This window comes from Metopolophium dirhodum, chromosome 1, assembly GCF_019925205.1.
Source record: "Metopolophium dirhodum isolate CAU chromosome 1, ASM1992520v1, whole genome shotgun sequence".
NCBI classification, from domain to species: Eukaryota; Metazoa; Arthropoda; class Insecta; order Hemiptera; family Aphididae; genus Metopolophium; species Metopolophium dirhodum.
The window spans coordinates 111,619,531-111,636,044 of record NC_083560.1 but is presented as its reverse complement, the minus strand read 5'-3'; the positions used below and the strand labels follow the sequence as shown (position 1 = coordinate 111,636,044).

General features: G+C 29.2%; 2 protein-coding genes across 3 annotated transcripts in view; one reads left to right on the top strand and one right to left on the bottom strand.

Annotated features, from left to right (window-relative positions):
- Positions 1-1,260: 1,260 nt before the first annotated feature.
- LOC132937014 (zinc finger protein 629-like) overlaps positions 1,261-16,514 on the bottom strand; it is a 77,698-nt gene continuing 62,444 nt past the window's right edge. For both annotated transcript variants that reach the window (XM_061003839.1, XM_061003840.1), the window contains exons 3-4: positions 3,964-4,239; positions 1,261-2,787 (exon numbers count right to left, since the gene is read on the bottom strand). In XM_061003839.1, coding sequence (XP_060859822.1) covers positions 2,467-2,787; positions 3,964-4,239 — 597 coding nt within the window. In that variant the 3' untranslated portion in view covers positions 1,261-2,466. The remainder of the gene's footprint in view (positions 2,788-3,963; positions 4,240-16,514) is intronic.
- On the top strand, positions 9,894-14,695 carry LOC132935810 (uncharacterized). Its single transcript, XM_061002431.1, has 5 exons — positions 9,894-10,307; positions 10,571-10,635; positions 10,700-10,801; positions 11,540-13,689; positions 13,993-14,695. Exons 1-5 carry the CDS (start codon positions 10,182-10,184, stop codon positions 14,133-14,135), a joined length of 2,586 nt encoding a protein of 861 aa, XP_060858414.1. The 5' UTR covers positions 9,894-10,181; the 3' UTR covers positions 14,136-14,695.

The following is a 16,514-nucleotide window of genomic DNA, read 5'->3' as shown; positions in this document are numbered from 1 at the left end:
TAACTACCTAACATTTAAAAAGGTACCTAACTATACAAGTCTGCCGATATTAGAAGAAAACTACAGGCAACTAAAAAATCTCTATTACAAATTAATAGTTATGAGTTACTTACATGTCAACAATCTACTTTCTACTTATTTAATTTAATTTAACTTAACTTTCCTACATTTCCTACCTACCTTTGCATTTACTTAAAACTATTTTATTATTAACTATCAAAAACAATTTTCGTACCCGTAATCAGTTTTGTAAAAAAACAATATTTAGTCAAAAAAAACAATTAATAGCTATATGATATATTAAAAAAAAAATCAATGGAATATTATAAATAATACGCATTGCATTTTCCTGGGTATTTTCTTATATATTAATAATATCTTGAGTTACACAACACCAAAATCTTAAGTTTAAGAATGATATTTTATTAAAAAGATGTCGCCGAAAATGTTCAGTTTCTACATTAAGACATTGACGCTGCAGATAAGCTAAAATTGATTGTAGAGCAATTCTAGGGATAAAACACCCGCAAATTAATAACATTTTGTAAGGCGTATAATATTTTTTTTTTTAACAAAAATCGTTTAAATCCAGATGTTTATAATTTATAATTCTTAAAAATCATTTATACGAGGATACTTACCTACCTATAGACCTGTAACCTGTGTATGTAAATTCATAATTCGAATTAGATTTTAGAAATTTATTTTAATGCGAAGAGATGGAAATCAAATTTTAATACGAGTTTTCGTAATACCTTCCGTCCTATGGGAATGTCGGAAATATTATTATATTACATTTATATAGATATGGTTTAGTTGCCATGGGCCATGCCATCAGCTTTAATTTTCTATCGTATAATTGATGACAGGAACAAATTCTCCAATCCAAATTTAAGCTTATTTGGTAAGTACATTAATTTGAAGGTTGGATTGTCATTTATCAGTAGGTATGTCGCTCGATATTATCGCCCTATGCATGTATAGTTCTTCAATTTTTTTTAAATTAATATCTACTGTAGCTGCGCCCCTTATATACCACCGGGGAGGGGAAAAAAGGTTATACTTACTCACCACTTCCCCTTTGAATAAACGTAATTATTATGTTAAAGTTAGTGACCATAACTAAATACGCACAGTAACACATTAATCAAATTTTAAGAAAAACCACATCTTTCTCGTGAAAATTAATCAACGCATTTGCAACACTCCTAAGCTCACGGGCGTAACTTGGGCAATTTTTATGGTGGGGGGGGGGGGGGGGGGGGGCAAACTTTATTTTATGTCGATATACCGTATACTTAAAGATATCTGGAGACTAAATGTCTAAATATATACTTAATCAGTGGAAACTGGAAAGCATAACATAATAATATTATTATCTAAGCTAAATAAAACTTACTATTCTATGCATTATGGATAGAGCTACAGCGTAATATACCAATACAAAAATGTTTTGCCAATATCAACGAGTCGCTTCTTGCATATATTTTATCCACAGATAATTTGTTATCAAATCATCATATATGTTTAAATATAATATTATATTGAAAAAATAGTATAATGTCTACTTTAAATAATATAATTAACCACGAACTATGATTTATGGATAATTATGCGAGGAGTTCCATCGCGCATGTGCACATGTCGCTAATATCGGCAACAAAATAATACGCTGTGGCTCCATCCATAGTATATGAACTAAGATTTTACCGAACCTTAAAGATTTTTCAGAACACAGCAGACTGCAGTTTGCTGTTTGGTTTTGTTTTTACTCTATAATTATGATAATAGATTAAATTCTGTTATCGCGATGTATTACGATGGCATATCGCATATGTAAAAATAAATGGCAATGAATAAAAACATTTTGGTTATTCATTTTGTTTTCTTTAGTTAATCTTTTTAAAATATTATACTTTTCAGTTTTCTTGAAAAAATAATTTTTACAAATTAAAAATGCTTTTTTGATTATATTTTTAAAATTAATTTACAAAATACCAAGGGACCCCCCGTTAAGTTTTTTGAAAGGGGGCAGTTGCCCCCTCTTTCCCCCATCCAGTTTACGCCTATGCCTAAGCTAGTGTAACTTAGTACCTACATCTAACCATATAGTATAAGTATAAGTAATAACTAACAATTATTAAGTATAATATCCGCGGTTGTGAGTAGTTCCCTACAATGTAGGTATTGTACCTACGTTAAAAATGTAACTAGACCAAACATCATATTCGTTCAAAACACGAGGGTACTTATCGAGTTCCAGGACAAAAATACAAAGTCGACGTAATATCGACATAAATATTGTAAGAAAAATAGGTAGGTAACCATAATATAATATAATAATAATATGTTATTATATATTATTGTGGTCTTTGGGCTTGATTACACATAAATATAAGTATTGTACACGATATAAGAAATTCGCCCGACGGACGACCGCCTCACCTAACCAACTCCCGTTGGGAATCAGTAGTGGCGCGGCGAATTGTTTGACATGATTCCGTTCCTTTGAGATCCAGCCTGGACCGACTGGAACTGTGGCACGCACGTTCCAAGGCCGTGGCGGACGTTCTGCGGCGGCGGTGGCAAAGGCGGTTGCGACGTCAGTGCGGCTGTGGAGGCCTGTGGCGCCATTGCTGCGGACTGGTGCTGCGGATAAGGGGCGTCGTGGAGTTTGCGCAAGTGTTTCTTGAGATCGAAGTTCCGGCAAAACCCTTTGCCACAGACGTGACATGTGAACGGTTTCTTGTCGTTGTGCGTGTGCATATGAAACGTCAGGTTGTACACCTGTTCGGTATATTGATAGGTACACACAAAAAAGAAAATAATATTTTAGAATGATACCAGGAATATTCGAGTACCGTTCCGAGACTCTTTGGGTGAGGGCCATAGTGATAGTGTGGAGGGTTTAATGAGATCTGAAAGTAGCTCAACTTAAAGAAATAATAACAAAAACACGTTATGGTCCCTACCAAAGTAAATACAGGTAAGTTCTCCCGGTTAGAGAATAGAGGCGATATACATTTGTCCGTTTTCTCTGCACTCGTTCTAACTCCAAACGCTCCAACTCATTCTCGTTTGTTCTAGTAATTAGAACAGTATACTATTTAGAATAATATTAATCGACTGTCAAACGGCATCCTCGTTGTTTTTTTTTAGTCATTTAACTTTTTCGTCGTTAAATATTATATGACTTGTTGAAAGCCGCATAAAGCACACTTGATCTTTAACACCCATTTCACCTCCTTTAAAACACTAAAATCTCTCAAACACTTGTGTCCCATACTTGGTAGACAGATAGGTACTTACTAATTAAAAGTATGGCTGAAGCATTTGTTGTTTTCCAAACCAAAAAAATCAGTCTAGTACTCTAATGAGTAGAGTTATATGCATTTCGATATTTTTTCTGTGTGATCGTATATTCATATAATATATTATTAAGTATAAGGAAAAACTATAATAATATGTTCCATACTGTTAGAGTTACGTCAAACATTTTCAATGCATATTATTTTAATTTTTAAAAGATGTTTGAAGATTTTAAGGTCATATTTTCGAAAATTTTTATTGACAAATGTTGAGGAAAAATGATTTAACTTTTAATAAAATATATATTTTTAAATTTTAGCCACAAAATATTTGTATGGGGTCTATATTATTGAAAAATGCACGCATACACCACTTTGAAGAAAACTTATTTTGTGACATTTATACTTGGCCACCTGAGGAAGGTATACAAGTAACCTATCAATCGAATCTCTTTTCGTAATACTGTGGACTCACAACACGGTTAAAAATCATAAAAATCAATATAATAATACGTAATTGCTTAGAAAAGAATAATGATAGATTGTATTGGAGGTATCTAATGCAGAACCTACTACTATATAGGTACTCCTATGATATTTAGTCCCGGTCAGTAGGGACTATTTATCTGTGATAACTACCGACATCATAATATACCTGATGAAAAGCTTTATGGCACACGGTGCATTTATACGCCTTTTCCACGCTGTGCGTAAGCTTGTGATTCTTGTAGTTGCCTTTTTGGTGAAATCCCTTGCCACAGTATTCGCACGTGTACGGCTTGTACCCGGCGTGTATCCGTGTGTGCGTGTTCAACGTCGAACTCCTGTTGAACGCCTTTCCGCAAATGGCGCACGTGTGTGGCTTTTCTTCGGTGTGTATGATCTTGTGGCGGCACAGCGTGGACGCTTGTCGGAAGCCTTTGCCACACACCTGCATCACACGTATACAAAACATGATAATTATATATAGGTATACTTGGCAGAAATAAGTGGTACAGGGTGGTTTTTAAACGTTAGACAGGAAACATAATATGTAATTTATAAGTCTGGCGCAGAACAAATCTGATCATTATAGAAACGTGTAAAATAGTAGGTACTTAAATGTTTAAAAAAATAAAAAATCCTTAATATATTTCCTATAAGATCTACTATGTCTGTAGGCTGGTTCAAGATAATAGAATCACTCTACATATTATGTATATTGTATTAATTGTTTATATTGTGATCACTGATTACAACAGAAAGTATAGCGATTGCCTCTGCCGTGAAGAGGGTAATAGGTAATATTCCCCAATGGTTTTTAGTAGGGCATTTCCTACTATATCAAACGTATACAACTACGGTATTGCGTTCGATAGATTCTTGAAGTAGTCTAGTATTTTGTAAGTATATTATGTCGATATTTTATGGGTAACTGAGTACTTACATAAAATATATTATAATGTGTGTTTCACTTAAATACATAAACTACCTATTTATAATTAAAATAGTATATTGTTTTATATATTATAGTATGTTGTTTATAATTAATATTTTCTCTTATTACTTTTGACCGGTTAATTTTTTTTTCGATAGTTGTAAAAAAACGCACTATAAAATTACCCCTACCTCGACAAATTTCATAGCATACATGTATACGCTAATATTATACCAACCATTATCATTTAATCATATCGCTAATATTATGTTATAAAGACTTTGTTTATTCTTGAAGCATATAAACTCAAACCTCGGGACTCCATACACTTAACATTGTTAGATACTTTTAAATATCTATGATTGTGGAATCAAGATACCGAAATATGCGTTTAAAATTGTTATCATTCGAAACCAAAATTTTACGACCAGATATCTATTGTTTCATTTTTGTAATGGTATTTGTTACATGGGCGATTGTAAACTCCGCCAGAATACCGGTTAGATAAAAAGGTAATTAAAAGGTCTAATGTAAACTCCGCCAGTTTTATTTTCTTACCTGAAATGTGTATATGTAAACTCTGCCAGTTTTATTATGAATATTATATTATATCAATTTATTGTATGCTCCTGGCCGTTAGGGAATTTTTAATTTTTGGCTTCATATTAATATAATTGATATATTTTATGTAAAATGTATTATTTACTTATAACTATTATATTTTAATGTGGACGATTATTAATTAATATTATGAAAATTATGAATATTATATTATAATATCAATTACATACTCTTAGCCCCGTTAGGTTAGTAATTTTTAATTTTGTCAAATGTATTATTTACTTATAACTATTATATTTTAATGTGGACTATTATTAATTAATATTATGAAAATTATGAATATTATATTATATCAATTGTATGCTCTTATCCGTTAGATAATTTTTAATTTTATTTATTTTTGGCTTCTATAACTATTATATTTTAATGTGGACGACTATTAATTATTATTATTTTTTATAATAACGTTAAGAGCTCATTAGATACCAAGAAAATAAATGTTTCACTTCGAATACGATAATGAAGTGAATGCATTGTATGATATTTTTAAGAGAGTTGGCCCGCCAGTTGCAACGGAAGTACCTATGCGGTAGGTACTTAATACTTATTACTTATTAGTTATTATACCTGGTACCTATATAATATTATTAAATTAAATTATATTATTATTATATTTATATAAGATAAATCGACAATCATTATTTTAATACTTTTTTATAATACTAATTGTACAATATGGTTTCTTATGTATATCGATGTTTTAAATTTAGTGCTACTAAATATATACGAATACGACCTATGTCTATGTGTATAATGCGACTTCGCTTTGAATATTTTGCCCTGCATGTATTGTATTGTATATTTGATTATACTCTAACCTAAAATTAAAAAAAATATCGAACATTTTTTAAAAAGTATATTATTTGAAATCTATGAACCTGCATAACAATGAATAGGTTAATCAAGGATCATCATAAATTGTTCATACGTCAAAAAATCTTATAAATATATAAACACAGTTCTTTTTTATAGACATTTTAAGTTCAAATATGGACAAAATTACAATTTTAGTTATTTTTTTGTAATTTAAAAATATTGTTCACGGGTACTTGAAACTTTTAGAATATAATATTATTATATTTTGTACTCACAATGACATTTTAAAATACAATTTCTTCGGCAAAAATTAATTTAAGCTACTCTAGTACCTCTAGACTCTAATAACCCACCTACTAATGCCTGACAGTAACATAAATTACCTGTGTAATATATACTTTTTACGATAGGTATTTATAATACAAAGCCCTTAAGAAAAGGGTATGTGGGACATGAATTCCTCTTTGTATACGCATCTGTGACCAACGGATTAACATTGACTGAGAAATTCAGTACCCGGCAAGGCATCTAATAACTTATAAAACAGTATATTGAAAATGTATATACCTACTGCAGATAAAAGTAGCTGGCGTACATAATATCATAATGGATAGTATATATTTTCAAGTAGAATGTTTCTCGGTCGATGTTATATTGTTTTCATAAAATTATTTTATATTGTTACTTTTTCCTTAATAAGAAACCAGGAACACTTAAAAGGAATCAAATGAATGTCTACATGAGTGACCCCGTGGTACATTAGTACACGAATGTAAAGGTATATTAGAGGGGTAATCCTCTCAAATACGTGATTGATTTAGGGTGCACACAATAATATTTGATATTGGTATGTGTTCAATAAGTAAGTACATATAGGTACTTATTCGTTTTTATCGTATATGTGTGTTTGTTTACTTGCAGTGAATCGAGGGGAAAAAATCAAAATATAAAACTGCGTAATGTACTAATATGAAGGAAAAATATCATATAGTATATGGCAGGTAACTACTAACTACCTATATAGTGTATAGTTATTACTTATTGTAAGCTATTCCATAATTACATAATTTTACCATCAGTTGTGGCAGTATAGATGTTTTATACTTGTATCATTATATTTTTGGAGAATAATTGAAAAGTGCTTTGTTTATTGTGTTAAGAAAGTAACAACTTACAAAACAAGACCATTTGAATGCAACAAATAACATAATTATCGCACACGAATATTGTCAATGAATAAACAATATTATCAGTGCTCATACTGGTTTGCATAATAACAGTATTATTTAGTTAATATTTTTTATGCACTTGAACTTTATTTAAAAATGTATTATTGGTAAACTAATAATAATTCCAATAAGAATGTAAGATCTGAAAAATAAATAATAAATATATATTATTTAACATCAACAATTTTACTAAATCAGTAAAGGTGAAAATGTTATACTTATTTCAATACTGAATTCTAAGCTATTTAATTGACATTATATTCCTACGACACTATAACGATTAACAGCTGCACAATAATTAGCGCAAATTTTCAGCATTATAAACTAAAGTGTATTACATTAGTGGTATTATATATTACTATATTAGTATTGTCTACTGTATTACTAAGCGTATAAGCGCAATACGTATCATACCTAATATATATTATATATTATACATCATATTATTATGCATTAATTATTATTTTAGAAAATGGTTGGTCGTCCACGACCCGGTCGTTCTCTCAAAAACAAAAATATCGATTCAAATGATAAGTGATTGTTAACGGTTGAACATGAAAATGTACTATTTTTTAGATTCTGAGCAGAGTGAAGCGTATTCATTTGTCAGCGTGTTTTGTTTTGTGTGTACTTTGCAAAATATCTTTGGAAAAACGACATATTTTACGCAAAACCAGATTTCGGAAAAAATCGATATTCTTATAATATTGTTGTAATTTAAAAAACGAATAACTGTAAATTAATAGTAATTTTATGTTTACCATTCTAATAGGTATGTAAGTTTGTATTGACTCAAACAATAATAACAATAAAATACTATTATATTAATGCAATATTAATAAACAATAATAATATTATATAGTTTATATAGTTGAAATTTGGAATATTTTTCACCTACATTTAGGTAAAATTGAAAATGTCCTTTTTAGATTTTGTCACCATATTATGTTTGATATATACCTATAGTATAGGTTCTTCAATATGTTATCGAAAAAACAGCGTGAAAATTAATTAATTTATGTTTATTGATTTGACTAATAAAGTTAAAGGTTTGAGACCTCGTGTGGTGTTTGGTAGGTACTTCGGAAGTTCTCATTATACTGATCAATTTGAGTGGTGTGTTGTTTTGTGTGTATACGTTCGCAGGGTGTACATATACGTGGTAAGGGTGCGCGTTGTTGAGATCAAACAGATCGCGCAAGTGGGTAGACAATAATGCCTATGATTAGTGAAAAATCTTTTGTAAATATAACGCAAACGTTTTTATTACAGTGAGTGATGGTTATGAATTGATTTAGACGTGATGAAATTTTGAAAAGTGTAAAGTGTCGTTGAATACGTTTAAAATGAAAGGCAGAGTTTTCAAACTCATATACTATACACATATTTATTACACTAATTATTATTAGCTTCGACATTCATACTTCTAAAACTATATATATACCTAATGATTACTATCCTTATTAGTTATTGATTACCTTCTTATTATTATATAGTTACCTCCAGCTAGCGTATAGGTTCAAAGTTTAAATAGTTATTATAGTAATATACTATGGGCTAGGCCTATAGAAATGAAGGATTTAAAATGTAATAAATATTGGTCTGGTCAGGTTATTCCAATTTACGTTATAAACCTATTATTTGTATTTGTAGTTACCATAGATCGTAGGTAAATTGGGGCAAGTTTGATACATTTTGTTCATTTTGTATGGTTCTTTTCCGCATAGTTTTTTTAATACTCATACAACAGATCTCAAAATAACGAAAAAGTCCCAAAGTACTATTTTACCTCTTTCCGTGGTCTGAAAATAGTAAAAAATTCATATTCAATTCATTCGCCCACTTTCAAAAAAGCTGAGCACTGCATAAGTTCACAATGTCTCTCTCACAACAGAGACTGGTTGTGGAAACATGTATTACTCAACACATAATTCTCTTGGATTTTAAAATTTTGTTTGTTGTCATCTAATGATTAAAGTCTATTAAGCGTGTATACATTTTCAATTATTTTATTACAGCTGTTTTTACATAAATGTTTTTTTCCATATGTCTAACTGAACATTTACTAGTTAAGGCTGCTCTAAACGATTGGATTTTTCATTCATTTAGACCAATAAGCTGGCGAAAAATACACATACTTCTAGTAGTCAAATTTTAATTTTGAATACTTATTTGAATTCGTTAGCCTCTTTTCTATGATCTGTAGGAAAAACTTTTTCATCTTTTTGTCTTGTTAGCACTTAAAAGTGCAAGTTAAATTTGAGAAATCAAGCAGTCATTTGGAACCGTTATATATGTAAATTATCCAAAATATTCAAAATCGGTTTCCTACAAATCATAGAAAAGAGGCTGACGAATTCAAAAAATTTTTCAAAATTGAAATTAGACTATTAGAAGTATGTGTATTTATCGCCAGCTTATTATTATTAGCATTTTCACTGTTGCGAGTGTGCAAAAATCGAGTGTGATTACGTTGACTTGTGCATGCGCGTACGTGTGCTATTGAACCGTGTGCCCGCAGCCGGGCGATATAAAATCTATTGTTATCGAGTTTGAATTTCTTCGAAATTAAATTGATATATTTTACTTATTATATTATTAATAATACCATTGATTAAAATACTTTAGTAGTAATAATAATAGGTACTACTAATAATAATACTATAATATTTATAATCAATGAAAATAGTAAGTTGTTACCACTAGTTTGTATTTAGTGACGTCGTGTTTCACTACATTTAACGTTTGTGTTCATTTTATGCATTTGCAAATAATAATACATTTATAAAAATGAGTGATTGGCGATTCAGTAAAAAAACTCGTGCAAAATTATCTGCGCCACGGAAAAAATCAAGGCATAATTTGAAAAATCTGCATTCCAAAATTACTAAAACCTTAGAGAACAACGATATTCAGGTATCTATGTGTTTATTTTGTATAATAAATTAAAATAATACCTTGTAATGTTATAGATATAAATAACTAGAGGCAGATTTTTTTACCATTATTTGGCATAGGCATTTATATATTTACATTTATTTACAATTTTCAACATATTTTAAAATAGGCCATACGCTGTAAAAAATAAGTGTTATAATAAATTTTCCGCCCTAGGTAGCTTCCTACAATGCCTAATGGTAAATTCGTCACTGATTATTATTCTTTGATTTTTGTAATAGATTTTGGATCATTCTAATAATTCAAATGAAAATAATGATGAAAACATTGATTTGTCTGATAGCAGGTAATTTCTATTTTATTGTTCTATTATAATTATTAATTTTTAATTTTCTATTATTTTTTAAAAGAAATACAAACGATGCCACAATGACGCATACTATAAATAATAACATATTTCAATCCACATACAGATTAGTAGTATCAGACAGACATAAAATAAACGCAGAAGAGTAAGTGATTAATGTTTTTATTAGTATAACTACAATATACATTATAGGTGCAATGTGTTAAGTTTTTATAAATTGGTTTCTTTGTGAATTAAGTTATTTATATATTATAACCTATTTACGTGGAACCTTCTTTTCAATTTTCGATCCTTAGCTATAAAAGTTGAACATTTTATACATTTTTAACTAAAAAATAGTTTTAAATTTAGTCAAGCCGAAGTGCCTTCGCTGGTTGGTTCTTCGCTCAAGATATTCAAGATCATAAATTATAACTAAAAAATAACCATCACTTATGCTTATTGTACTTTTTTTTTTATGTACAGATTGTACAGTTTCTAGATAAAAAAAAAAAAAAAAAAAAATTTAGTCAAAAATTTAAGTTTAAATGCTTGTAAAACAAAAATTTGCCTATGTATTTTAATATTTTTCAACTACTATTGTAACAATATATCAGGAGCCTTGTATTAAATTTTCAAGATTTTCGGCCCATTAAATAAAATTTTATTGATATTTATAGAAAAAAAAAACTAAAAATATTGAAATATGAAATTGTCCGTAAACAGCTCAAAATAATTTGCAAATTTTTGTCATTTTTACGTATTTTGTCAATATTTGAATTTATATGCTTATAAAAAAATTGTGACTATGGATTTTAAATATTTTTCAAATATCATTGTAACAATATATTAGGAGGTTTTTATTCAATTTTCAAGCTTTTTTACCCATATTTTTTTTTATTAGATATATATTACAAGGCAGAAGGATGGTTGATATAGCATTTTTATTCAAGGCAATTCAAAGTATTCGACACAATACGTTTGACTGTACATTTTCTGACTTAAAAATTATAAAAGAAAAAAAAAATGGATTTTTTAGCACATTTGTTTTTAAATGTAAAATATGTGGTACGATAGAAAATATTTATTCAGAAGATCCTGAACGAAAAGGTTTCAGTATAAATACAGCAGTTACATCTGCCATATTAAACACGGGACAAGGATATTCCCAATTGGAAGAGTTCTGTGGTATACTTGATATGTATTGCATGTCACTTCCTACTTATCAAAATATTCACGAACAAGTTAGTCAAAGTATATTTAGTGTAAGTTTGGATGAGATGATAAAAGCGGGACAAGAGGAATCAAAAATTGCAATTGAAAACGGAGACGTAGATGAACAAGGACGTCCCTTGATAACCGTGATTGCAGATGGGGCATGGTCAAAAAGATCATATAAAAGCAATTATAATGCTTTATCTGGTGTCGCTTCCATATTTGGATGGAATACAAAAAAATGTTTATTTGTTGGCGTTAAAAATAAATATTGCATTATTTGTCATCGAGCTTCCCAACAAAATGAACCAACCAGATCTCACGTGTGTTATAAGAATTGGGATAGTACCTCTACTTCTATGGAATCAAGTATAATAGTTGAAGGATTCAAAGAGAGTATTCCAATGCATAACCTTATTTATGATAAGTTAATCGGAGACGGTGATAGTAGTGTGATGAAGAACTTGAGTTTAACTAAACCATATGGACCGGATTTGAATATAAAGAAAATAGAGTGTACAAATCATTTGCTTAGGAACTATATAAACAGACTACGTGAAACAGCTAGTCGACGCAAGTGTACAAATGGGAATATTGTTCCAGGTGTTCAAAGAACTTTTTTAAAAAATAATGTACTCCGTCTTCGATATGCTGTTACTGAAGCCATAAAGTTTCGTAGTAATATGAAAATAAATGCTACAGAAAAAGTAAAACTACTTAAGTCGGATATTTTGAATGGACCTTATCATGTATTTGGATACCATACACATTGTGATCAGTATTTTTGTGATGGCCTAAAAGACGGTGAATATAATTTAGTGCCCGATTTAGAAAAATCCGGTCTTTGGAATGACATTTTAGCTGCAAGAAATTTATTAGCACACCATTCTTCAAGTTTAATTCACAATGTTAATAATAACTGTGTCGAAAATTATAATAGTGTAGTCGCCAAATACGTAGGTGGAAAGCGTATTAATTTTTCTTTAAAAGGGTCTTACCAAACACGATGTCATATTGCTCTAACGTCCTTAAATGCAGGTCCGTCGCATATAAGTGTACTACACAAAAAAATTACAAAGGCAAGTCCAGGTGTATTTACTAAACGTTTTATAGAACAACGTTCGAACAAAAATAAAAATAAATTAAAAAGACGACAACTATTTGGAAATTCCAAGTCTACTAAAAAAGTTTATAATGGCCCAGACCGAGACTATGGATGTATTCAAGAAGAACCTCAAATATTGGATATGGATCCAAAAGAATTTAATATTAAAAAAATAAAATTTTTAGAGCGTGTATCAAAGACTAATGAAGAAATTAAAACATTAGAAGAGTCAACGAAAAATCAGTCTGAAAGCGAACTATGGAAAGTAGAGAGAAGTATACGACTGACAGCCTCAAATTTTGGAAAGGTTTGTAAACTACGATTAACAACGTCAAGGAAAAATACTGTTAAAAGTATATTATATAATACATTTTCCGGTAATTTATCGACAAACTATGGCATCGAAAATGAACCTATAGCAAGAATTTCCTTCGAAAAAGTGATCAACTTAAAAATTAAACCGGCTGGTTTATTTGTTGATAAAACATATCATTTTTTGGCTGCAAGTCCTGACGGGCTAATCGAAGACGATGGTATCATAGAAATTAAATGTCCATACACTATTAAAGATCTCACACCTGAAGATGCTATCCAAAATGGAAAATTGAAATTTGCGACAGTCATCGATGGAAAATTAAATTTAAAAACAAATGATAATTACTATTATCAAATACAAGGACAACTACACATAACACAAAGAGCTTACTGTTATTTCGTCGTGTGGTCATCCAAAGGTACGTAAATTATACTTATATAGTTTTATAGGTATCCTGTCAAAATGTCATGGTAAAAATATCGTGGAATAACTTGCGATACCAAGTAAAATAATATTTTGTACTAAGTATTCTAAATAAGCTAATAACTACGTGAAAAATGTACAGCTTCAGTAGTTATTCATTTTTTATTTACAATTTACAACATAATTCTTACATTATTGCCGCCACATTTTGACGAGGATCCAGTGTTATACACATACATTTTACAATATTACTTGATTCACTAAATATTTCATATATCGTTCTCATTTACGTTTTCAGGTATGTTGTACCAAAAGATTGTACGAGATGACGTTTTTTTCGAACTACGAATGCAGCAACAGTTGATTTCATTTTACCATGACCATTTGTTACATGAAATATTAGATTCCCGTTTTAATCGTGGTTTACCCATTAGAGATTAATTTTTAGCTTTTTTCGTAGTTATAATGTAATATATTTAATTAAAATAACGACTTCAATATTATTATGTATTATTAAGTATTTGATAAAAAATAAATTATATTAAATGTAAAAAATTTTAAAATGTTTAAATACTACCTATTCCTATTTCTTATACTATATATTATATTATTGTAATGTATTAAAACTAAATCCAAGTGGCAAGTACAGTCATAAATCATAATTAACCCTAATATAAATTATTATCGGTAAATATTGTAATTATAAAAACATTAAAATCCCCACAATGGTTTTACGATAAAGACGCGATAGCGACCGCGGACCCAACTCGCAAATACGCCCGCAGTATCAGTACTACCTGTATGATAGGGCGGAAGGTGGTGGTACATATATAGTACCGCACTCACACTAATAATCATTTACGACTAACACAAAGATTACGGGCGGCGACGACAAGATAAGAAATTGCCTAAATTGTTCCCCTTAAATAATAGCCACTAAGACCCGCCTTAATACAAAATTACATTTCTTAAATTGCCTTTGACTATGCCTGACTGCAACATTTTTTTTGTATACGACCCACTAAAAACTATTGTTATTTCAATATTTTTTGTTAGTAGTGATTGCAGTTATTATTAATAAATAGCTGGTATTTTTTTATTTTTCTCAATACACTTCAGTTCAGAATCTAGTGTAATACTATATATTCATTAATTAGATTGGTTAAAATTTATAAGAAACATCTTCATAACAGAGATATAAGTCTATGATAACAGTATTAATAGAACATACCTAATTTATTATCAATTATCATATTTGAGACTTATTTAAGTGGTTACACAATTAATAGGTACCTAATTTTATTTTTTTGATGCCAAAGAAATTCACATAGGTAAGAATCTATAATATAGACCGATGAGTTCCTGAGTGTTTTTTATTCTGCTCTTAAGCCGCGCGATATAAACAATCAACATTTTTAACTAATCAGATCTACAAAATTATATTTGTGATTAACGTGCATAATATGTTGAAATAAATAACTAAACAGTTTGGAGTACGATAACGGAATCGAGATTTCCGTCGCCGGACAATTGGCTGCCATTTTTTCTCAATATGTAATTACTAATTATGATAGTTACTTATCGTAGAAAAATAAAAGTGGTTTCTAATTTACAGTTTATACCACACATTAATGATTATAATATGAAAATTGTATATAATCCGTATGTATATTTTATAATAATTCTACTAATACATTTTTACAGACTTCGCCACTCATTGGTAAAGTATAATATGTATAAGACACGATTTAGATAGTATGGTTGTCCATCAACTTGTGATAAGAAAGTCAGTACAATGAACCTCACTTTTTTTATTATAGTAGCGCCCAAGGGCGTCCGCAGGAGTTTGTAAAGGTAAGGGCAAAATATTTTCCTTTTTACATTTTTTGTCTCACTATCCTATTATAAATTATAGTAAAGTTATAAAGTATTTTTTTGACATGTTTTCTTTCATATAGACAAAGAATGTAAAAATATTTATGAATTACCTATACGTAGATAGGTATAGTTAGTTAAAACTTAGTTAGTTTTAATTAATTGTTATGTTATTTTATATTAACAAATACATTTTTTTTAATAAATAAAATGTTACCGTTGATTTTATAATTTTAGGTAATTTATAAAATTAAATATTTCAACTTATTTAGTCATTGAATACCACAAACTTTAAAAATTTAACCTATTGTAGGTATGCCATCTGCCCATCTAGGAACATTTAATTTATTTATCAAAAAAGTAAAAACTTGGTTGACATTCCCGCCATTACATCTTATAATCTATAGGGCTAGGATTTATATGCAATAAAAAATGATTAAATATGCATTTGGTTTATTAAAAATATGCAAAAATATGCTTAAATAAACCAAATAAATATTATTTAAAAAACACATTTTCTATAATTTTTTTTTAAATACCAATTAATAAAAATAAATATGTTAAACACTTAAATATAAAAACATTTAAAAAATTCTAAAATCTTAAAATCTCTAAAATATTAATTGATATAAAATTGATATAGCTACTCGAATGAATTACATGATGTTTTAAATTTTCAAAAATGAACGATCTTCTGTTTGACCTTAGTATGTTTTTATATTTGCTAAAACTCCGTTCGACATCACATGACGTAATTTTGCATATCTAAATTTTGTAACTTCCCCAGGAGTTAGATTTGGTCAGCGATCGGTCGGTCCTTTGTTTTGGCTAAGTTTAGATTTGGTGTTTTCAACGATTTCCAAATTCTCATCGAGTAAAAGTAATGCATTTTCTAATTTCAAAATAGATTGAGTGATGAAGCCAAAGTTACTTTTTATATAAGCT

What these genes read in the sequence shown, in the direction of transcription:
- LOC132935810 (XM_061002431.1), top strand. Translation starts at nt 10,182, where the DNA reads ATGAGTGATTGGCGATTCAGTAAAAAAACTCGTGCAAAATTATCTGCG. An exon ending in ATTGATTTGTCTGATAGCAG is followed by an intron (nt 10,636 to 10,699) that starts GTAATTTCTATT and finishes ATTTTTTAAAAG; the next exon opens with AAATACAAACGATGCCACAA. An exon ending in CATAAAATAAACGCAGAAGA is followed by an intron (nt 10,802 to 11,539) that starts GTAAGTGATTAA and finishes TTTTTTTATTAG; the next exon opens with ATATATATTACAAGGCAGAA.